General features: G+C 40.8%; 1 protein-coding gene across 1 annotated transcript in view; it reads right to left on the reverse strand.

Annotated features, from left to right (window-relative positions):
• The window catches only part of KCNN3 (potassium calcium-activated channel subfamily N member 3), a 279573-nt gene that overhangs the window by 140137 nt on the left and 114055 nt on the right, over nt 1-25381 (reverse strand). Inside the window, exon 2 of the mRNA XM_069218215.1 lies at nt 16059-16154. Within this exon, the coding sequence (XP_069074316.1) occupies nt 16059-16154 (96 nt within the window). The remainder of the gene's footprint in view (nt 1-16058; nt 16155-25381) is intronic.

Below are 25381 nucleotides of genomic sequence, written 5' to 3' on the forward strand. Positions count from 1 at the left end.
CTGGGCTTCCATACATTTTTTGACACAGGACCAGTACTTTGTTTTTGGGCTTCCACGCTTTAACCAGACAGGAACAGTGCTTCTCACCTGGGTTGATGTACTTTAATGACATAGGGCCAGCACTTCTCCGCTGGGCTGCTATGCTTTAATGACACAGGACCAGCACTTCTCAGCCGGGCAACTACACTTGTATGATTCAAGGACAGCACTTCTCTGTAGCACTGATATGATTTAATGACAGAGAACATTGCTTTTCACCAGTATTGCTCTACTTTGATGACACAGGACTTCTTTGCAGGGCTGTTATATTTTAATGACACAGGACCATCATTTTTCATTTGAGCTGTTATACTTTAATTAAACAGGATCAGCGTGGCTCATTAACAGTGCTACACATTTCTGATTGAATAACATCACTTTTCCTTAGGACAGCTATGATTTAGTGACTTTTCAGCTGGGCTATTCTACTTTAATGACATAGGACAAGACTTCTGAGCAGGGCTGCTATGGTGAATGACAGAGCACAGTCACATTTCAGTTGACCTGCTAAATTTTATGCACAAGATAGTACTTTTGAGCAGGGCTGCTATGGTGAATGATAAATAACCACACTTCTCAGCCGGGCTGCTATACTTTAATGACACGGGGCAGCACTCATGAGCAAGGCAGCTATGGTGATGCAGAGAAGTGTTATTTTTCAGCTGGGCTCCTATACTTTATTTGTACAGGACCCATAGTTTCTGTAGGGCAGCTATGGTGACTGACAGCGAACTGACAGCCTGCTATACTTTAATGACACAGAACAGCACTTCCTAGCAGGGCAGCTATGGCGAATGACAGAGAACAGTCATGTTTCATTCGGGCTGCAATGCTTTAATGACACAGGACAGCACTTCTTAGCAGGGCAGCTATGGTGAATGCAGAGAACAGCCATGTTTCAGCCGGGCTGCTATACTTTAACAACACAGGACAGCACTTCTCCAAAGGTTGCTTTACATGTATGAAACTGCACTAGTGCTTCTTAAATAGAGCCAAGTACTGTGAGAGAAAGAGAAAGGTCCTGATTTACCCTTTGAAGTAAAAATGCTAAAAGTGCTGTCACTACGGAAATGTAATTGTAGGAAGGTGGAGTATTATGTGGTGTGGTGGTTAGTCCTCACCATGTATTACTCTCCCTATACCCCAAAGATGGTCCTTGGATTCACAATAATAAATCCTTAGCTCAGCCTTGGTGGTGTGGCAAAGAGCAGTCAGGCTTTATTAGAGGAACATGTATTAAGATTTCAGAGCACCAACATGGACGATAAGTAATTGACACAACTCAAAACAAATCCAACACCAATTTATAAAAATAAAGCGTATTTGTATCTTAATTTAGACATTAAAATGAATGGAATAGCATCAGTACAACCAGAGTTGTAGATTTTAGAAGCAAAATTAAATCACAGCAAAAATGGTATTGAAACGTTACATTGAAGTCAATGGAGAAAACTAGTGACGCACAACCACTTAGAGATCAAGTTAGGTGGAACCTTTGCAGAATTAAGGTTGTGCAGGTCCTAAGACCAGGCCACGACAGTCAGTTCAGTTTTACCTTATCCATGGTGTCCAGGTGCAGATTTGTCCTGGCTGATGGTGGTGCTGAGTGGGACTTGCGCTGGTGCTGATTTTGCCGCTTACATGATGTTGCAGAAAAGAAGATGCAAAAACTCACTAGGGGCTGAGTTGTTGATGTCAGATGTAGGCTGTCCAGTTTGCTCTGCAGTTGCAGCATCAAGTGTGGGTGATAATTACCGGACAGGCAACCAACGCACCTTGGCAGCAGCAACGGTGACAAAAGGCTTTGGGAAAGTCACAGAGTCCGGGAGAGTAACATAGAGACCTGAAACTTTGGGGCAGGTGAGACTACAACTCCCAAAAGACACTGGACCCCTGAATTTGGGCAATCTCACAGGTCCAAATCTTCAGATCCTGCAAGTGTTTTTATCTGCAGTTTGCAGGGGACTAGTGACTCTAGTCCAAGGAGACTGAGGGTGCTTCTGGCATCCACATGGGTCCCTCTGGTCAGGAGTGCTGAGTTTGCGCAAAGGGCGAGGGTTGTTCATGGAGTTTGTCGCCTCAGGACAGAGTATCCCTCTTTTGCTTTGTTGCAGTGGGCAAAGTCCAGTTGTCAGCAGCACAGGGCTCCTTTTGGTCCTTCTTCGAAGTTAGCTGTTGAGATCTGAGGTCCAGATGTCAGCGGTGTCCCTTAAATCCTGGATTTAGGGATGTGGAGGCTAGTGGCCAATGGGCAGATAGTGCCTGCAGCTAATCATCCCCTGAGGTGACCGCATCTGGTCGGGTGAGTTACCTTTTGGTACCCAGAACCCTCTGTCCTACCTCTCCTAAAATGGCAGAAATCAAAATTTAGTTCACTGCCCAGGCTGCTCACCCTAGAGGTGAGGCCAGGCTGCCTGGGGTGTGCACTACCATGCAAATCAAATTTCCTGCCTGTCCATGAACAAATGTGCCTGTGGGCAGGGGGAGGGCTGTTTCCCTCTCTGGGGAACAATACAGACGGCAATCAGGGGCGGTGAAACCTTGGAAGCTCACCAAGCTGAAGTGCCCATTCACCAGCCTGGCTGCGGGACGGGAAGTGTGATCTCCTTTCTGCCGTGGCCTTTGTCTCTGACTCTTGGGAGTGTTCACACACACTACCTGGCAGGAAGTCAGAACCCTGCCCTGGCAACAGTAAGTGTGGGAAAGCGCGGACCGACCAGCCAGAGCACAAAAGAAGTTAAGGCAAACAGGTAGGTAGTTTCTAAGGTGCGACTTTGGTACATGCCGTCCAACCCCTGACACCAGTCTCATGGCAGGGGAGAGAAAGCACGTTGTTTGACACCAAACTCAACATATCTAGGCGGTACCATAATGGAGCTAGCAACCCGGGTCTGCCTGGGTGCAAGTCCAATGTTAACCTATGGGCTGGCTACACATAAAATGTACTTTAACAGAAAGGAAACTATAGAGACATATAAGCTCATGCTTATTTGCCTGCACCTTAAATATAATGCACCGTGCTCCCCGGGCTGCAGAGGCTTTCTTTAGGGGCCTCTGACATATTTGTAAGGCAGTGCATTGGGCTGTGCCACTCGTGGTAAGGGCAGTGTCAAACTCAAGAAGTTTGCACTGCTCCTGCAGTCTGTAATACCAGACCTACCATCAGTAGTTTGTTTGAGTCATCTGATGTGGCCCAAAAGTGTGCTGCAGCCCTGGGCACCCCTTTACCACCTATCCCCTGGGTACCATTTACTAGGGGCTTACGAGGGGTAAAGTCTTTGCCAATTAGACAATTACCAAGTAGACAAATCAGTTTTAGGACAGAGCACGGGCACTGGGGCCTGATTAGCAGGCTCCAGTGCACTAACACAGTCATAACCATTAGTATTGGGGGAAATAGTGGGGTTGACCATACACAACGGGCACTTTCCTACAGTAATTTTATACTTTCACCAAGAATAGCCACTATCAATGGCTATAAATGTACCACTCAGATCCGAAAGAGTGCAGATACCAGAGTACCTGTCAAAAGTAATGTGCCTTCACTCCAGAGATTGTAATTAATGATATTTGACCAATTTAAGATTCTGAGGATTTATTGCGGTGCCTGGGCCTATTTTCTCTCCCAGTCTGACTCTGGACAGTACCAAATTTAAATGGCGGACATCTAAACACTCCACAGCTCAAACTAATTTGAAGTAAAACAGAGCCCAAAATGTTGATATAACATTGAATTGGCATAGCTGCCTAGTGGCACCTTACACTCTCCTCCTCCCAGTTTCTTAAGCAACCACAACGTGGCCCTCAGTCTCACTGATCTTTCAGCATTTATGTGTGGAAACACCATAATATTCTAAGCTTTGTTTCCTGGAACTTGGAAAACTTGCCTTCTTACCAAGATAAACCCTTTTCAGAGGTTAGGAACTCAGAATGTGGAGGTAATACAGCATCCAGTGGCATCAGTATTTATTGAATGTGGAATTACCTACTATAGAATGGGCCACTCGGAATGAAGTCCTTTGTGTTCTGTGACTTATAGTTTGCCTTAGGAACCTTGCAAATACGGCTATTGTCTGAAAAACCAGGACCAGCTGAAGATGTCACACATGACATGCGGCTATTATGTAGCAATGTACTACATTTTTTAGCCAATTTCTTTCCCTGCTCTAGTGACATCTTTGTCACAGCAGCATGGACAAAACAGAAACACCTTGTGTACTGACTTTCCGTCCAGCAGCCTCGTGCCCTAATGTCACATCTTCAGCCAGGCCTGACTTTTTATGTAACAGCAGGATGCCTTCTGGGATTAGTGGTACTGTTTTTTACATTGCGGATGGGATAAAAAAATCCCAGAATGCAAAGTGCTGTGCTCTAATAATTCATAACTGACTGAAGGTGTTAAACACATAGGGTTGACACCTTTGTGCTGGCCTTCATAGAAAAGTACTGGCCAGCCCGGTAAAAACTGATGAAGGTGGCAACCCTAAGTAACACATGACATGATAGACACTAAAACTCTGTGCCTCGGTTTTATGGATCCTTCTGTATAGTGTTACTGTTTCCCATATACACCACACATTTTACACGAGTGCATGCCTCTGGCACACTCACATGATTTTACAAAATAACAGTGGATGAGCCCTTTCCCAAAGCCCTTTTCCAAATTTATTCTAGAAATGGAGTTAGAATTAAAACTCAAGACCTGATCACTATTGAGAAATGTTCTGAAGTGTGACTGTCAAAAATTCATATATATAGGGTGACTAGATTACTTCATGTCACCGGGACATAACTTTTCAAGTTCTGAGTTTTAGTCCCAGGCACAGCTCTCCCCATGCTGCTTCATCACTCTTGCTCCTGTCTTCTCCTTGCTTTTACCCCATTTTTGGGGTGCCTTCTCATTCTTTTTACCTCAGTTCTCACTGCTTTCCCCTTGCTTATCCCCCCTCATTTTTTGTGTGCCCTCTCCTTGCGTTTCCTTTGTTTTCACTGCTTTCTCCTTCCTTTCTCCCTCATTGCCCTCCCGCCCGCCGCCTGTTATTTCCCAACTCCTGCCTAGACCCACCGACGCCTCCCAGCATCCCTCCTTCCTCCTAGAACCTACTTAATGGAGGCAGCAGTGCAACCCCTTTGAGCAGGTCCCAGGCCCAGCTCTCCTTGTGCTGCTGCATCAATCTTGCTCCTGTCTTCTCCTTGCTTTTCCCCTGTTTTTGTGTGCCTTCTCCTTGCTTTTTTCCTCAGTTCTCTCTGCTTTCTCCTTGTTTTTCCCCTTCTTTTTTGTGTGCCTCTCCTTGCTTTTCTCTCGTTTTCACTGCTTTCTACTTGCTTTTCCCCCGTTTTATGAGTGCCTTCTCCTTGATTTTCCCTCATTCTAACTGCTTTCTCCTACAACCTAATGCATTTTGGTAGTCGTAGTCCTGCTTCAGTTCACCTGTATATATTTGAGAAACACACATGAAAACCAGTCAATAAGGAAAGCCCCGCCTGAACATAGTGATCTTAATAACACGGGTTCGTCTGGTGACCTTTGAAAAATATGTTTTCTCCAGCTTGCCCTTTTCGCTTCCACCCACCCCTCCCTCCCTTGGCATCAGTTTGCTCATCCTTGGCATCGAACTGGCAGTTGACTCCCTTGGAGCACAATTCGCTTTAACATAAAAAAAGGAGTTCCAACAGTTAGAACAGTTAAAAAAAAGAACTAAAAAAAATACCAAAATAGACCCGAGGCCGCGCTGACAAGTGAACTTCAACCACATCCCTGCATCCCAGACGGCAGGCACCGTCAGCAACCGACTATCTTAATGCTTTTTACTCCAGGGCTTCAAGTCTTTGCCAAAAATACATTTTTCTCTCGACGGTAATGCAGTAGCCCTAGGCGGACTCGACATTTCTGAGGTAAAATCTAACAGTCCCCATGCCTCGTAATGACAGCCAAGTGTGTAAGTGCTCGTTAAACGCTCTTAAGACATTTAAGGTGGGGCACGTGCTGATTTCTGCTAGGGAGTCCCTTTGTAACAGCAGCGGAAAAAAACCTCGAGGGTAAATCGTATTTTTTGAAATTATAAATCTTTCTCGGAGAATCTTTCTGTTGGAGGAGGCGTTGCATTTACTGGAGGCGTAGCGGGGTATGGTGGGGGCGAGGGGAGGCCCGAGTAGCACTTGGAAGGCGGGAAATTTAAAGGAAGGGCAGGCAACTGTTCAATTATTGGGGTCTCGAGGAAAAGCTAGCTGTGAGGCTGGGAGAAGAGGCTCACGACTCTACCTGGGATAAAAACTTGGGTGAGGGAGGCCGCTGAAAGGGGTTTTGGCTAGTGTAATTAAGGGCGTGGCCAAAACATATCAACTACATTTCTTCGACTCCCATTGTGACTCCTATAGTGTGCCACACAACTGGTATGTGGGTTCCTCTCTAAGCTTTCTGTTGTTGCTTCCTCATATATGACACAACTGACATATGCCTAAAACCAGCCAGGACTATTGGCTTTGTCAATGGTTGTTAGCTGTTAAAATGAGTAACAACGATTTTGTTGTAAATAATACTGAAAATGTTTCAGTTCTGAACTTGTGAGACTGTGAATTAAACATTACTGAGGCCTGTGGAAGGAATTGTGGCTGTTGTGTGGCAATCACGCCCGTTATGTTGACTCTGAAATATGACATGTGCATCCTTTTTCTCTCCTCATCTCGTCCATCAGCCTATCTTACACTTCATCTCTTTCCTCTTCAGCACCGTTTTCACTCTCTCAATGCACTTCCTCGCATCACTTTACGACCCCAAACATACAGAGCATTCACTTAACCTGTAAACACCACATTTTCTTTTACTTTCCCCTTGTTCCTCTTGCAACTGTGTATGTCCTTCAACACATTTGCGCAGAATCACAATTTCAGTCAGAATATGTGACCATTGCTCTTCGCTCTCTGCATAGACGCCAGGGATTGAAGGACCATGTCTTCTGAATAATATCTTTCTGACCCAATGACAGGCCTTGTGAGAAACTCGCACTGCCATCAACCTCCACTCTAGGGTTCCCAATTGTGGTGTTATAAGCACCTGGAGGTGACTCATTTCAAAGTATGCACTATACAGAGTGATACACTACATGAAAAAAATACAGAACCACAACATCCTATAAATAGCTAACACTCTTAAGGAGTGCAAGATTAAATAAAACATGTGAAATGTAAACAGGAACTAAACTGTTGACATGGGTTACCTTAATGCTTACTACATTCATTGCTTAGAAGTCAATCAGGGTTTTTACCACTAAAGACGTTAACATGAATATAGGGCCAGAAAAGGACACGTTTTTAGGTCAAGTGTGCAAGAGCTTTATTATGTTGTAAGTATTGTGGGCTTTTAACCACGCCCACCGCACACCCATCACTTTCACTTGTTCGTGGGCCTGCCTTTCAAAAATCCTTTGTTTTCGTTGGTAAATGCTTTACGTTTGGCCCTTCTTGGAGCGGTTTTGTTACAGCCTTGGACAGCGACCCTGTTACATGCATTATTGCACGTTTGCTGATACGTTTGACTGCGAGCTAACTTCTTTTTCCTTTTGTGTCTCTCTTTTGCACTTAGGCTCATGGTGGCTGTGGCGCTTTGAATCGGCTCGCTTATGTCAACTGTTTAGCTTTTCATTTTCAATTTATGTGGCAAGAAAATTCCAGTTAGGAATTTACAACGACAATTGCTCTAACTCGAGCAAACGCGAGACCCATTGCATTGCAAATGCTTCTTAATGTCTATTTTTAACTACTAGTGGGTCTGAGACCCAAACTGACCCGGCCCGCTTGATGCCCTGGGCATGCAAATTGTCCATTCATAATTCTCCATGAACCAGATCTGTAGCTTTAGCCATGGTTTAACATTCTTCCAAAAAGCACTCAAGTTTCCCAAGTCCGTACATGGATGAGTCCATGCTTACTCATCCAGAATATGTTTTTTGGGGGAGGTTCCAGGCACGTGCAGAGTTAAAGACTCTGCCGAGCAACCTCTGTCTGGCTGTGCCACAGGAAGAATAGAGACATGAAGGGGGTGGGAAGTAAGAGAAAAATTAGAGAGATAAGGTGATAAGAAGAAAGAAAAGACAAAGGAAAGGAGTGGGTGAAATAAGTAGAGGAGAAAAACCAAGAAAGGACAGTAAAACGAAGATCGGTGAGAGAAAGGTGTGACAAAAGAACAAAGCAGCAGGGCGGGGTAGCTGAGAAATATTATAAGAGAATGAAAAAGGTAGGTTAAGAAAAAAGATTTGGGTGGAGTGGCAGTGTTTCTTTTTAAGTTGATGCCTCACAAAATGTCCATTTGGTCTATGGAAGAGCCATTCAAATGTCAGGCTGTGCCTGACACATTCTCACTGGCAGCAGGATGGCTCAGTAGATGGAAAGCAGCCTGCTAACATAATACCATGTTCTGACAGGTATGAGCTCGAAACCTGCAAGGCAGGTTCAACTTTCCATCATTCATAAGTCGACAAACTGAATACCATCAATAGAGTAATAATGTGATCCATTATTTATAGCAGTTAGAAATGGCACAATTGAGCACTGTAGCACTGTAGCACTGTAGAAAAGCCAAATCACTAAACTATTATTCAACTCTATGAGTCAAATCTCTTTTTTAGGAATTGAACTTGTATGTTACCAACTTGTCTTCACCCTATTAGCCTGTCAGGAGAAAAAGGGCCTGGGTGTAGCTTTTCTATCTAGTTAGATTAAATCAATCAATGTGCATGTCAATAGAGCTACAGCATAAAGGTTTTTATTTTAGTTAGGCTCTTAATTTATGTTTTAATCCATCTCACTGATGTCCAGGGAGGTTAGTTCTTGTAAAGTCAGTGTTATTAAAGTTGTCAAAAGATTGGGATGTCACTTCCTATGATGTCAGGTCATACATAATTTAGAGGGCCCTTGCTATTTCCTCTTTCACCACAGGACCTCTAAAGTCATAGGACCTGTGTGGCCCCTTTAAGCCATTATAAAATCACAACTACAAGTCCATAAACGCAAAGCAAAACCAGGATTGGATGAACTACTCATGCATGGAACTGGGAAACTTGAGAGTTCTACTTCCAGGCAGTGCCTGTGAATTTATTGTGCACTTGAGAGGAAGGAGGTTGAAAGAAGTGCTCACAGGCCATCCCTGGCAAGGATGGTACTTGCGCCATCCCTAACACTGCTTTTTTAGAGATAGCCCATTATCTACATAGCCCCTCAAACCACAGTTTTGCAGTTTCTATGCTGTGTAATTAATTCATTAGATGTTTCTATTGGCCAGAGACCTTATAAGGAATGAAGCCTGGGTTGGCCTTGCGGGCATTAGAACTCGGAACCTGCAGGTCAATGTACATGCTAGTGAGGAACATTTAACTCACTAAGCCCTCATGCCAACTTAGGAGGTGGCACTGGAAGAAGGCAACCTTCTACTTTTTTCCTTTACGTCTCTCCTGATGCATCCTGCAATCTCCCTGGCTGATGACAGTGCTAACAGCATTTTGTTTTATTGGTCAACAGAAACTGCTCCCCGGACAAGTGAATGAGAACTTCAACCCATTACCAGGCCCACCAAGAAACTTGTGGACATGGAACACCAGTGGATGACGTTAGCTACTGAACCCAAAGGTCAAAGCTCCATCATCTTTTACCAATCTGAGTGCTGCAGCCATGGACACCAGTGGACATGTTCAATCAACAACAAAAGGCAACTCATAACTTGAAATAAATGCACATTCTAAACATATAGGAAAAAACTTTTGAGTGCTCATACACCGACACACATCGTTGCCTTGATATGTACTTCCGGGTTTACAATAGTAGACCCGTTTTAATAATGAACAAACAATTCAGTGGGGCACATCAACAATCAATGTCTAAACTATTATATTATCAAAATGAGATGACATGAGAGAATCTAGTATGATCAAACTAAATTGCTAATTGATAAATCTTCCTTTTCTGAAATAAACAATAACTAACCAAAGAGAAAAACCATGTACTCATATAAAACTAACCAAACAGAAATGTCCATGCAAATAGAGAATTTTAATACAAAAGAATATATCATATTATACACATAGACATATAAACATATATACACAACATGTAGAAAAAGAATGAAAAGCCATCAGCCTACACATAAACATATATACACAAAATGTAGAAAAAGAATGAAAAGCCATCAGCCGACACGTGTTTCGTCCTGACTGGACTTCTTCAAGGCTGAGAGAATCACAACATATAACAATCAATTATAACAAATATATATATACAATATATACAAATATTAAAATAAATACACATCCAATATTTTATCCTTTCCCTTTCCAAAATACAAAAAACTGATAAATTATTTGGTCAATTAAGTACACAAGCTCTTAAAAGTGCATATTATTTATACTATTTCTCTTGGTTTGAAGCTAAACAAGAAACTTCAGAGAAAAGGAAGAAAACCACCACCACAACCTCAGTGGTGAAGTGTTTATTTGAAGTATCCAACAATATATTTCCCATGTCCCCAAGGATAGGTCTGTTGAAGCCACAGCGATAGTTAGCCATGCAACATGCAAGCCCAAGTGTAAATGAATTTCTTTTTCGTTGGCATTTGATCAATTTATGTCTACAATTTCTTTTCTTTCAAATGTAAACTACTTATAGCCCAGAATAACCCCTCATTGTGTAATGGTGAGGAAAGAGAGTCTAATAAATATATACCTTTATTTGCTTCTATGTCCGTATAATCATATACCATTTATCATCCTCTATGAAGAAGGAGGGGGAACGTGATAATTTAGTTACTCCCATTTCACTTGGCAAAATTTGGGGAATGCCAATAAAGTGTACTGTAGTGCAATTACTGACCTGTTTTAATCATAATCAGTCACTTCCTTGCTGTCTTCAAAATGAATCTAAATTACAGGAACCGTAAACCTCATGTATTGAGGAACCAACTGAAATATAAATAATTACAATAAATCCAATGTCCTCCCTAAAAGGAACTCAATTCCTATGTGATCATCTTTTATACCAATGTCTCCACACTATCCTGGTAATGGAGCCAGCATTCTAATAGTGCTCCGTTTTTCATTGAATCCGCAAATTAGTAGAGCATATATTAAATTGCAATGTAATCCCATTAAAAAGATTGTTGATGAATTGGAAAAACTATTATTCTTATGGTGCAATCAGGGGTTAATTTCTGATTTTGAATTCAAATATATCTTCAATCCTTATCCTACATCACCTTGTATATATGTATTACCTAAACTACATAAGAGTGCCATTTCACCACCAGGCAGACCCATAATATCGGGAATAGGAGCGCCTACGGAGAGACTTTCCGAGTTCATTGATAGCTATCTGCAGCCTGTTGTGAAAAACATTCCTTCATATCTACAGGACACGAAGGATGTTCTTTGTAAGCTGGAGGACGTGAACTGGACTCCAGAGATGATGCTGGTTACCTTAGATGTATCTTCCTTATACACATGTATTCCTAAAGATAAGGGCTTACAAGCAGTACGGCATTTTCTGTCTGAGAGATCTGCATCATACATGGAACATACTGATATGATACTATGTATGATTGAATTTACATTGGAAAACAATGTATTTTTACATGAGGGGCAGTGGTTCAAGCAAGCACAAGGAGTAGCTATGGGTTCACGGTTCTCTCCTTCATATGCGAATATATATATGGGCTTCTTTGAAGCAATACATGTTTGGAAGAAGGGCCCCTCTGTATTTACCGACAACATTTTCTTCTGGGGAAGATATATTGATGATGTTTTAATGATCTGGACTGGATCGGAACAACTATTAAAGGAATTCTATGAATACATTAATTGTAACATCTTCAATATTAAAATGACGTATGAATTCAGCAAGAACAAAGTCTGTTTTTTAGATCTAGAGATATCCGTCACAGATAATAAGATTCATACGAAAGTTTACCGCAAACCAACAGCCTGCAATTCGGTATTACATGCAGAAAGTGCGCATCCTAAAAGTCAAATTTCAGCCATCCCGTTTGGGGAAATGACCAGATTGAAAAGAAATTGCAGCGATCCCAATGTATGCAACATAGAACTAAATAAATTGGAAGATAGATTCACACAGAGAGGCTATTCCAAGCGTGTCATCAAAACAGCAAGGAAAAAGATTGATCAAACATGTAGAACCACCCTACTGGGTCAAAAGACAAAGATGCGAGACAGTTCACCATACAGAGCAATGAGTTTTTGTACGGCATATAGCCAAAACAGTAACAATATATATCACATTCTATGTAAACATTGGAATGTTCTACAGACAGATGAAACACTTGCTGCTTTACTTCCTAAGAAACCTAAAATGATTCATAAAAGAGGTAAAACTATCAGAAATGAAGTCTGTAAAAGTTTCTTACCACCTCTAATGGAAAGTAAAACAACATGGCTTCCGAATAAAATTGCGGGTTTCTATAGGTGTGGTAATTGTAATATGTGCAGTATGGCATTGCATAAAACCACTGAATTCAGCTACAATGGTAGTGACAAATATAAAATCTCCACTTTTATTAACTGCAATACGAAATTTGTGGTATACATATTGGAATGCATATGTGGCCAGATATATGTGGGCAGCACAATAAGGCCCTTGAAGGAACGTATTCAAGAACATATCAGAGCCCTAAGAAATTATGACATAGCATCACCGCTAGTACGGCATGTTAAAGATAAACATCCAGTAACTGAGGTTCCATTAATAAAATATATGGGTATAAATCAAATCCCGGTGAACGCTAGGGGTGGCAACAGAACATTGGACTTGCGTAAAAATGAAGAAAAATGGATTATCAAATTAAGAACGATTGAAATGGGCATGAATTTGGATGATGAGTTGTACCATTTCCTCTGAATATATCCATTTGGCATACTATGAATGTAGAACAACACACAAATGATATGAGTCACTAACTTTGTCAATATCCTTTCTATTTCGTGTCCTTGAAAGATAGGGAGGGTTCTTTCCCTTCTCATTTGAATTTTCTATATGTTGGGAAGACCGGTTACGACTTCACTCTATATGTTCACTGAGGTGCCATTTGTGTACATACTGGGGGTAGAAATTACTTTACCATCATGATATTGGGTGGTTGAAAATGTATTTCTTTGGTTGGCAAATACGTGACAATTTGTCTTTATTGGGGGGTAATATTTACAAAATATGAACCACTTCAAAATGGCCGCCGCGGTTCCATAGGCAGGTGCTTTTTCTTTCTTTTCCGGCTAATGAATTATGTTGAAGTGCTAACGCGGTGTTTAAAATAACGGCGAAGGATTTGAAGTATTGAAATCGTCGTCTTAGAATGTCTACATACGATATAGACGAGATTTCGTCCTGACTTTGTGTTAGTTTTCACTCAATAGGAACCACTTCAAAATGGCCGCCGTGGTTCTATGGGTAAGCTTCTGTCCGTTGTTAGTGCTAATGAACTCGGTTTGAGTACTAATGTGGCGCGCAAAATGCCGGCGAGGGATGTACACTTCCTTTGGAAAAGTCGGGGAGAGTGAGACGAGGTACAGAGGCCCTCGATGCTCTCGCTGAGATACATCGGGAAATAGAACAGGGACGAGATTTAAGAACAGAGAGAGAGGCATATAGGTAAGTGTATGGTAGAAGTTTGGGAAATGTATTCTATGTAATTCAATGAAAAATGGAGCATTATTAGAATGCTGGCTCCATTACCAGGATAGTGTGGAGACATTGGTATAAAAAATGATTATATAGGAATTGAGGTCCTTTTAGGGAGGAAATTGGATTTATTGTAATTATTTGTATTTCAATTGGTTCCTTAACACATGAGATTTGCGAATTCAATGAAAAACGGAGCACTATTAGAATGCTGGCTCCATTACCAGGATAGTGTGGAGACATTGGTATAAAAGATGATCACATAGGAATTGAGTTCCTTTTAGGGAGGACATTGGATTTATTGTAATTATTTATATTTCAGTTGGTTCCTCAATACATGAGGTTTACGGTTCCTGTAATTTAGATTCATTTTGAAGACAGCAAGGAAGTGACTGATTATGATTAAAACAGGTCAGTAATTGCACTACAGTACACTTTATTGGCATTCCCCAAATTTTGCCAAGTGAAATGGGAGTAACTAAATTATCACGTTCCCCCTCCTTCTTCATAGAGGATGATAAATGGTATATGATTATACGGACATAGAAGCAAATAAAGGTATATATTTATTAGACTCTCTTTCCTCACCATTACACAATGAGGGGTTATTCTGGGCTATAAGTAGTTTACATTTGAAAGAAAAGAAATTGTAGACATAAATTGATCAAATGCCAACGAAAAAGAAATTCATTTACACTTGGGCTTGCATGTTGCATGGCTAACTATCGCTGTGGCTTCAACAGACCTATCCTTGGGGACATGGGAAATATATTGTTGGATACTTCAAATAAACACTTCACCACTGAGGTTGTGGTGGTGGTTTTCTTCCTTTTCTCTGAAGTTTCTTGTTTAGCTTCAAACCAAGAGAAATAGTATAAATAATATGCACTTTTAAGAGCTTGTGTACTTAATTGACCAAATAATTTATCAGTTTTTTGTATTTTGGAAAGGGAAAGGATAAAATATTGGATGTGTATTTATTTTAATATTTGTATATATTGTATATATATATTTGTTATAATTGATTGTTATATGTTGTGATTCTCTCAGCCTTGAAGAAGTCCAGTCAGGACGAAACACGTGTCGGCTGATGGCTTTTCATTCTTTTTCTACATTTTGTGTATATATGTTTATATGTTTATGTGTAGGCTGATGGCTTTTCATTCTTTTTCTACATGTTGTGTATATATGTTTATATGTCTATGTGTATAATATGATATATTCTTTTGTATTAAAATTCTCTATTTGCATGGACATTTCTGTTTGGTTAGTTTTATATGAGTACATGGTTTTTCTCTTTGGTTAGTTATTGTTTATTTCAGAAAAGGAAGATTTATCAATTAGCAATTTAGTTTGATCATACTAGATTCTCTCATGTCATCTCATTTTGATAATATAATAGTTTAGACATTGATTGTTGATGTGCCCCACTGAATTGTTTGTTCACCAGTGGACATGTTCACAGATTTCTGTTGTTTAATGGGTTCGTGACATGGAAGGTGTTGGAACACACGCCAAAGGAGCAACATCAGGAAAGTTCCCAAATGATTGTCTGAAATACCAGCACGGTGCGCACACCACATTTATTCAACACCAGTTTCATCACCTACAAGACCATCTGAAGCAAAAGCCCAAAATACCTACACAGGGAACTATTTTGGGCCAACAACGCCTCATGGTAAAAGTACCGTAGGAGTGCAGTGGGCCCCTCAAACTGTGAACCCAGTGCCACAGCACTGCTTCTCCGTTAACAGCTATGCCCCTGATAATGACATTCAAGGAGTCCACACAGGGCCAAGCAGGAAGTGAAGAATGAAAAAGATGAAAAAGCACAGACTATCGGACTAGCACACAAGATGTGGAAAAACATTGCCAGGGCCATTAACACTGCTCCTACCAGCCTGAGATTCAGAAAGAATCTGAAGACACATCTCTTCACAGAACAATATCAACTTGGCCACTTAACAAGCACCCCCCATCTCACTGGAAATGTGCCGTAAAGTTCCATTCAGCTCTCTCATTTATGTTCCCCGCCTCCCCAACTAGGTTCACCCTATACATATATAATTCAAAATATGAATACCACTACACTGTGGCTTAGCATGTGTCCTGGTGGGTAATGAAAACAAGCTATAATTGGATTCAGTGGACCCTGAAACCTTGGGCTCATGTGACACTGCACCTGCTGCACTATTGATAGCTACACCCCTGTCTATATACGGGCAACTCCTGATCTCCTGTCCTGCCTCACTTTTGAATTGCTTTCATGTGATCCTTTCTGTATAACAATTAATGACCAAAGAGATGTGCCCCACTCACACCCTTCCCCACCCCCAAATTGAACATACCTGTACCTCCCGGGCGTGGTAGGCGACAATGAGACCCAGAAGGATGACAGTGGATAGGCTGATAAGGCATTTCAAGGCCAGGGAAAACATAGACTCCTGCAGAACAAAAAGAGATTTAATTAGAAGAGACTCATCATCCTTGTTTCATTAGACTTAATTTGCACACAAGCTCAGGTAGACATAGGCTCACATTACCTCCTAGTGGTTCAACAAGTCTTTTTAAACAAGTCTTTCGCAAGGCACCTACCATTGCAATACTACATTTTTTACAATTCTAATTCCTCCAAAAGAACCGCTGACACCTGCTTGCCTTGAAGGCATTCTTGAAGCACCACACAGAAAACCAAATCTTGTCCTTGCCTCTAATACTCGTAGAAGACTTTAACATACACCCATATTTCAGCCCTTGTCATATCAGGGAAGGAGACGAGCATATAGCCAAAATGACACTACATCACATGGAGCACACTATACATTGGAAGACACTTAACTCTATATTAACCGATTTTAATGTAGCCTTCACCACTGTAGGTGAAAGCTTGACAGATCCGGTTAGTACAATTCCAACTTTCACAGGCAGAGTATTTACTAGCAACATAGACTATATTTTTATCTCAACCTAACTATTAAATTTGGTAAGGGTTTTCGAGATCATATGGAGTCATCAGAGCGATGATCATAATCCACTGCACCTGTCCCTAGATTTGGGACAAAGTTCAAGAAGTTCCCAAAAGTCTGTACAGGTGAACTTGTCAGTGAAGTTTACTGACCAAGACCATAGACTTAGCTGTAAAATGACAGTACTTCATACTTTTCTTTCCAATTTGTTACGGACATGCCGAAGGGATCTGGACATTTGTCGGGAGGCCACTTTACAACCAGAAGAGATACTGGCTGCATTTAACAGGGCCCACGTTCAAACTGCACAATAGCTAACTCATTCAAGCCCCAATAAGCATTAGACCCAAAATAGCTGGTTCAATAGTGATTGCTGAAAGGCTCGAGGCGGTTTGATCAAGGCCATAAATAAAACCCCAAGATCCAACATAGAGATAACACAATGTTGTAGGAAGTACAAACTGGCTCTTCAGGAGTGTAAAAACGAGCTTAAAAGAGATGTCTTGATTAGCTCACAGAGGCAGTGTACTAAAAAATAGCTCCCTTTCCGGGGAAGTAGTGAATAGCCCTAGCTTTGCCTCTAATGACAGAAGAACAGTCACATGTCACTTATCCCCAGATAACTGGGTCAAACATTATAAAAGGATTTATGGGTCATTTGATAAAAGTAGTAACAACAAAAAAGCCCTGACAGGTCAAAGATTGAGTTTCAGCTGGAGGAAGTGCATGAAGCAATTGGTTATGTGCCTAAAAATAAAGCCCCTGGTCCTGATGGAGTACCTGCCGACCTATATAAATTTGATACTCAGTCCTGGGCCCCGGTTCTAACTCAAAAAAGTAGATATGAGGAGGAGAATGCTCTTTAGTTCAGAGAACTTGCACCTCAAGCAATTTCGTTGTGCTAACCGCTCTGCCTCAATCTTTTTTTTTTAATTATGCAGATGGACAGATTTTGAGGTTGCTTTCCTATTCAAGTAGATATCACGCTGGAAACTTCTGTAAGTCTTGAATCTTTATTGCAAATAAATTTTTATCAAAAATCAAATATTTTTCTATTTTTACTGTTAGACAGTTCTTCTCAAAATCACATCCTTATATTTCAGAAAAAAAGGGCCAATGTGTTTAGCATCTAAGTAATGTTGCTTCATCAGGGCCACAAAGTGATTATTTTAAAATAATAAAACTAAGATATGTTAGTTGATTCGTCCAATTCAAACAAGAACAACATTCTCCAAATCAGTCAAGATAGAAAGTAAAAAGTGATAGTGCACACAAAGAAACTATTTAGGTATACAAAATCATAAATTCAGAAAACAATAAAATTTAACAAGCAATCATAATTCAGTCACAAAGGAAAGATCAATTTAGAAAAAAAGTCAACGATAACTAGTGTCATTACTTACTGTTCACAGTACGAATGTTACTGGAGAGCAGAATGTGCTAAGCTCATCATAAAAGGGTTATATGTAAATCCTGGAGAGCTCTAAATGTTACTAACAGTGCTACCAGCAAATAGAAAACAGAACACCAGAATATAAACAGAATGAAATATAACAGTGGTTCCCAACCTTTTGAGTTCTGTGGACCCCCACTTTATCATTACTGGAACCCAGAGCCCCCCACTGAATCATTATTGGAATCTGGGGACCACCCACTGAGTCATTACTGGAAACTGGGGACCCCGGCCTAAACATTGTCGATGATTTGAAACGCAAAACAGTACACAAAAAATTCAGAAACAAGCATTCTTCAAACTCATACACAAATTATAACACATTTTATTTAATTTGCAATCAAATCTACGTAAAAAAATAAAATGTTTTATTTTATTAGGAAGGTTGGAGCTTCCTAATAAACCGACACATTGTTGATACTTTATTCTGTTTGATGCACATGCACTGTTCCCATGAATCAATCTGCGGATACTAATTTAATTTTTAGCCTCCAATTTCAAATTTCTTGACATTTACAGTATGTTTTTAAATGTTCAATTGTGCATTTAGCCACTTTATTTATATACACTTTATAACTCTGTTTATTATTTAATTTTCTAAGCAGTTGCGGACCCCCTGAAAAGGCTTCACAGACCCGCAGGGGTCCCCGGACCACAGGTTTGGAGCCACTGAAATAGAAAATATAGAAGAAAGGGAACAATTCTGAAAGAAAATGAAAAATTCTGAAAGAAGGGAGAAAGCCAGATTTCTAATGTAATTAGCAAAACCTATGTTAGACTCAAGCAGACAACTTTGCACTATGTTGCAAAGGTGTGTGTGTGGCGCTTGGCAGGGTAATTGTGTGCCAGCACTAGGCAGACACCAAGATAGTGCGATATATTAGTAGATATGGTGCTTTCCTGTTCTCTTACTCTCAAGCAACATAGCGAAGCAAATTTGGCTGCTGCACTGTTTGTGTGACAGTTTGGAAAATCTAGGCCAATATGTGCAAAGCTGCCTCAGTCTTTAAGGTGTAAAGTCCTCAACTTTATACTGGCTGTTGATGCAGTCAGATCTGTGTGAAATCAGTTGTAAAAAGCAATCTGACTCAATATTATATTTTATGAAAACCTCACAAAATAACCAATGAGCTAAAACACTTTGTTTCAAAAGATATTTTTTTATTTTTTGTTGTCAAACAAACTCTTCAATACAATAAATCATGTTTCACATGTGGGAATCAGGTCAGTGCAGATGGCATTGCACTACTACAACACATTGCATCAGGTTACAGATTTACATCTTGTGATTAGGTCATGAATCAAATGTCAATATCTAATGTGGTAGTACTCATCTTGTGAGCTGTGAGGGACCTACACACTGGATCTGAATCAAGATTGTCTTACATTCTACCAAAGTGATCCCCTTAACAACACTTCACAATTATTGATGTTAGTCCAAGTTGTGTATCTTACACTTTTCTCCCAGATCTTATAAAATGTGTATGGGCACCATCTACACATCTAGGTCATACGTTTTGCAGCCCTGTGCCTATCCATGACTGATAGCCAGTCACCGAAAATCGACGCCTCCTTCACACCCCACAAACAGATACTGCAGTTACTTAATGAATGAAAAGACTTGTTATTTAGGACCACAACACATTTTAGAACTATTAAAGGTCTAAATGGTTTTATACAGACAATATTGAACAAACACTTTTGCCAATTAATGTATTCATGTATTTGTTCTATCCATTGGTAAAGTAAGTTATCCAATAGTACTGCTGCATCTATTTTCTTGAGTTTACCTATTTAATTATTCATCAATTTGGCATCACCAACCATTCATTGCACTGGAAATGTTACTTGTTACTGCATTTAAGTCATTCTCCTGGACTGTTCCGCAAAATACACATACACATCTGCATTTTGTTCAACTTATTTTTCAATATCTGACTTTGTCCCAGAACAAGAAAGGGAATGGCAGAAAACATAAGAAAGGAAAAAAAGAAATAACGGAAAACGGCAACAAAGGCCGAAAGTAGGGAAGGAAAAAGAACCCAGAAGAATAAGACAACGATTTGGGAAGTGTGGGGTAGTGGAAAAAAGAGGCATGAGGTGGAAACAAGACTAGGCAGCCTTGGTGTTTTGTAACCGTGGCATTCTGCATCAATGTTGGCGGCCTTTAAGAGAAACATAGGGCCCAATCCATTTAGGGTTTTACAAAATAATCTCTCTTTTCAGTGCCTGGTCATCAAGCTATATGACCTAGGAGTCTGGTATTGTATCAGCTAAGACATTCCATTTAGCAATACTCTATAACTGTGCTTTATTTCTCAGGGGTTGGGCCATGGTGAGCATAGACATTCCAGAGGACCTTTATTTAGCTTAACAGAGCTAAGAGAGAAAGCCGTAACATGACATGGTATAACCTGAGACAAATATGACATTGAGAGGCAATGTATGGCTTTGAACATTGGCAGAAGACTTATGTGAGGATTCAACCTGCTTGGAGACTTGGCAGTGATCAGGGGTGGCTGAAGGTAAAGATGGGCAAGTTTAATTTGATACATGGGGCTCCAATGCCTGAATGTAGGACATTACTCCAATAGCAGCTACAACGGAATATAATACACAACATAGCAAAGAGGTATGTTGCTCTCTGTCTCTTTTTCTTATTATGTTATATTCTTTGTATACTTTTCACTATTTTTACTTTCTGTTGATTTTGTATTATAACTCTTTTTCTCCATTGCTCTCTTCTAGTTACATCATATTTGTCTCACTCTTCATATTTTCCTTAATTGCTAGCACTATCAAATAGCCCTCCTTGTAATTATGTCCCTGCCTTTTTTTTCTCCTACATGACATCGTGGAATCAGACGAAACACTTTCACACAGCCTTGGAAAATGCCACCTGCTACTGGAGTCTAGTCACAAAAAGCATTTATAAGTATGCAAAGTAGTACTACCGATGGACTCTTTACATACTGCTTCATGCATTTGTAGAAAGGCCCGAAGTGTCAGATTCCCTATAAGTAAAAGTACAAATCGGTCACCGTCCTTTCTATATGTACCATTTGAATTTGGGTCTTTCCTGAATATTCCCATTATGTCATTATGACTGGCTAAGGCATTCAAGCAGCACACAGTTCCAGTACAAAAACATCATAACCGAGCTATTAAAACGTTATTGCGTCATCAAAGTAAATAAATCAAAGAACACACACAAGCTTATAGTTTCAAGCTATATATCATGTATCTGCAATCTAACATAAGGATGATTTGATGCATCACCAAAACTAATGGAATTACAAACGTAACAATATCACCAGCCACAAAAAAGGGACGGCTACGTATAGCCCACTAAAGCACTAGCAAATTACGAAAAACACATGATATCCAGTGGCTGAAAGGGGCTGGTCCAAAGCTCCTCCTCTCTTTTTCTCGTGCTCTGTATTTCTTTTGATTGTATTTTTTGAAACATTGATGACTTGAGGTCTTTAAAGCAGCAAATGCTATACATACCAGACCTAAATCATGTTTTGAGTTTCAGATTTTCTCTGCAACTCTGTTTCTATGAAGGCAATTACAAATTGATGAGTCAAGTGGGCAAGAGAGGATGGAGATGCTCTTCTGTCTAATGCAAAACTTCACATCTTAATGGTAATGAGTGAAACATTAACACTATACGGGACTCTGAATTTCCATCGCACATGACTAATGTTCACTGCCATCTGCTTCAATACCTACAATATAGAGCTGAAAAAAAGATAGGCAACAAGAGTCTTATTAACAATTAGAAGTGCAGCGTGTGCACCTTGGAAAGAGGAGCAGGCACAGCCTGAAATTTTCCATTCCTACCCTGGATGAAGCTGAACCTGCAGATTCCAAGCTCCCTCCATCCATGATCTGCACTTGCAGAGTCAAAGGGTAGCAACACCCTATTATGTGAACAGAATGAAATGCCTTGACACCATTCCTGGGAGTGATTTGGGTGAGAATGTTAAAAAGCATAAAGGACAAGACTTTAGGCTTCATTATCAGACCCCAGCCATTCTCGATTTTACAATAAATTTAGCAAACAAGTAATGTTACTGTTTACTAGAGCATCATACATGGGGGGAGTCCACAAGGTCAGCCAAAGTCTCCTTTGTGACGGGGGCAGCAACATGATGGGAACTGCTGTTTAACACAGGGGACTGTCTTACAAGCCTAGCACAGAAGAGCTCTTCTTTTTAGGTGGATGTACAAGTAATCAGATAAAAAGAAATCACTCGCTGTCCAAGAGAGCTAATGATTGTAGTGGACTGAACTATTGCCCCATTCTGTATCCTGTGGTGTTGGAACACAAAATGTGAATGACAAGTGAACAGACCAATGAATGAACAATGACTGAGCCATGGTCCACATGTATATTACCTACTGTCGATAGCCAGTGGGTAGTTATAGTTAGGAACAACTTTTTCCATAGACGGGCATTTTTTGCTTTGCTAAAAACATTGGCGCCGTTTGATGAATCCTCATGAAATTTTGAAAATTAATACAACAGTCAGTTCAGCTGCTGTTTTGAACATTTTGAGGTGATTCGTCAAGCGGGGGCCAAGAAAAAGGGCAGGATCCAAGAATCCTTTTTCCCCATTCTATGCCTATTGGTTTATTTGAATTTTTTAACACAACGACTGAATAGATCTACACCATTATTTGGCAGAAAGATGGATCTTGGTCCAGACAGTGCCCTTTTTGATATTTGGGGTAAATTTGTTCAGTAGTTTTGGAGTTAATATCCTCTGCAGATTCAGGTGAAATGCAAGATCCTGAATGGCTGACCGCAAACTGACAGAAAAGTTGCGGCTGCCATTTTGGTTCTCGCATTGGCTGGAGATTGGAAAATACGGTGTAAAAACATATAAGGAGTCAGAATATAGGTACCCTGACCCCATAGGACACGTGGGAGGTCCTTCAGGGTCGCCTAATGGGCAAAACATTGCCCATTGTTGTTTTTCAGCCGATCTGTGGATCTGCGGATCCTCCTTGGATCTGGGGGAAACACAAGGCCCTATTTGGCTGGCCGCAACCTGACAGAAAAGTTGCGACCGCCATTTTCATTGTCACATCGGCTGGAGCGTGGGAAACATAAACTGTAAAAACATACAAGGGGTCAAGATACAGGTATCCTGACCGCATAGGACAAATTGAGGGGGTCCTTTAGGCAACCCACCTGGGTTAGAATGTTGCCTAATGTTTTTTCCGTCCGATCTGCGGATCCACTGCGGTGCTCAGCACACCCCCATGGTGTAAACTCCCAAAGGATCCGAGAAAAAATGTAAAAAAACCTACTTACACACCAAAAACCGCTGTGTATGGCCAAAGGCCATGCACAGCATGGGTTTGGGTGCATTCGGCCAACCCATGCGCGGCGGTGGTTATATTAACCTGCGTGTTAAAAAAAAACATAGGAATTCACTGAAAAAAAATAAAGGTTACAGGGACGGTACAGTTAGGTTGGGTTCGGTTGAGCAAACTCGGCAAGTGTATTTACTATGTCTATGGGTTTTTAAAGTTTTTTATAGGTGATGGTGCACTGTGTTTGGATTTGAGCCGTGACGACAACTGCAAGGTTGAATCACGCTGTTGAATAAAGTTTAGTTTTTACACAGGTCCCGGAGTGCGAGCTTCTGTGTTGCTGAGGGCACCCCACAGCTTCTCTTTGAGATATTATATATATATATATATATATATATATATATATTATATACACGCATATGTGTGTGTGTGTGTGTGTGTGTATTTATTTATGACTTTTCTGGTTACATGCAGCGGACGAGACAGCTAAAGCGTTGTCTAACAATATGTATGTCCCATTGATCTAGAATGACATTGCTATGTCCTAATTTTAACAAAACAAGTGGTCCTTAGCTGTGGCACATAAATTGTTTGAATCCTAGCACCAGCAGACAGCTGTGGGTAGCCACAGATAAGAGGGACCCTAGTGGGATCAGCCCATGTTCTAAAACGATTATATTCCTCACACGCTGTAAGGGGAATACAATTCCCATCCTAAATTAACTGATATCTTTGCCTACAGATGTAACTCATCTTTCCAAGTAACCTTCTTTTTTCACTGTAATTGAATTAAGTCTCTGTCGACCTTTACTAGAAACTAAACCTGGCTGATAACATTTGCCAATTTCCCAAAAAAAAGCTTGCTAAGGATGTTGCTAAAAAGCTTATCGTGTTGAGGCCAGGTCAGATGAATGTGAGACAAAACTGCATATGGGACTGATTCTGCGAAAGTCTGACTGCTGAGCTCAGGTTACATTGAAATCTCACACCGCTACCACATATGGCCACAAGTCGAAGCTAGTTTGCATCAAATGGCTTTTTTGCCAGGAAAAAGCGAGTGCTTAAAAGGCAAAGTATAATTTTGCCTCCAGCTCAGAAAATCCTTGAAAAAAAGCTTCCTGACCGACTTTTGGAAAGCACCCACTGATCTGAAATAATGTATATTCCCATGTTAGCTGGTCGGCTTCTGTCTTTGCACAGAATTCCTTCGCCATCACCCTGTCCTGGTTCGGTTATAGAAGAGAGAGTGACTTTTCACCAGTGCTTGATGGTTCGTAAAATGAAACGTAGTACAGGCGCCCAGATATTGTTTTGAGGCCCCCCCACTGCCAAATGCCATTTTCAGTCAGCCGAGAAACAGGGCATGACCAATAAATCAGTACAGGTACCCAGGGGGACTGCATCAAAATCCGGAAAGGTGTGTTAAACACTACCTTCTTGGTTTTGTTATCCGAAAATATTGTATTGTGTTTGATCATCAATATCACTTTCTTCTCAGTATGAGGTATTAGTACATGTTGTGTTGTATTTGGTTAGTCTGTACTCTAGGGGCCAGATGTAGCAACTTTGCAAATTGCGAGTTGCTATGGGTACGCAAAGACCCACCTCATTAATATTAATGAGGTGGGTCGCAAATTGCGGCCCCATAGCGACTAAGGGCACTCACGGGTATGGAGGCCTGCTGGGACCAGCAGACCTCCATGTCCGTGACTGCTTTGAAATAAAGCATTTTTTTTTTTTCAAGTGTAGCCCGTTTTCCTTAAAGGAAAACGAGCTGCACTTAAAAAAAAAAACGAAACCTTTAGTTTCGGATTTTTTCAGGGCAGGTAGTGGTCCCTTGGACCACTGCCTACTCTGAAAAAATATTGGTGGGTCCACTCACAAAGGGGAAGGGGTCCCATGGGGACCCCTTCCAATTTGCGAG

Source organism: Pleurodeles waltl, chromosome 12 (genome assembly GCF_031143425.1).
Source record: "Pleurodeles waltl isolate 20211129_DDA chromosome 12, aPleWal1.hap1.20221129, whole genome shotgun sequence".
Classification (NCBI taxonomy): domain Eukaryota; kingdom Metazoa; phylum Chordata; class Amphibia; order Caudata; family Salamandridae; genus Pleurodeles; species Pleurodeles waltl.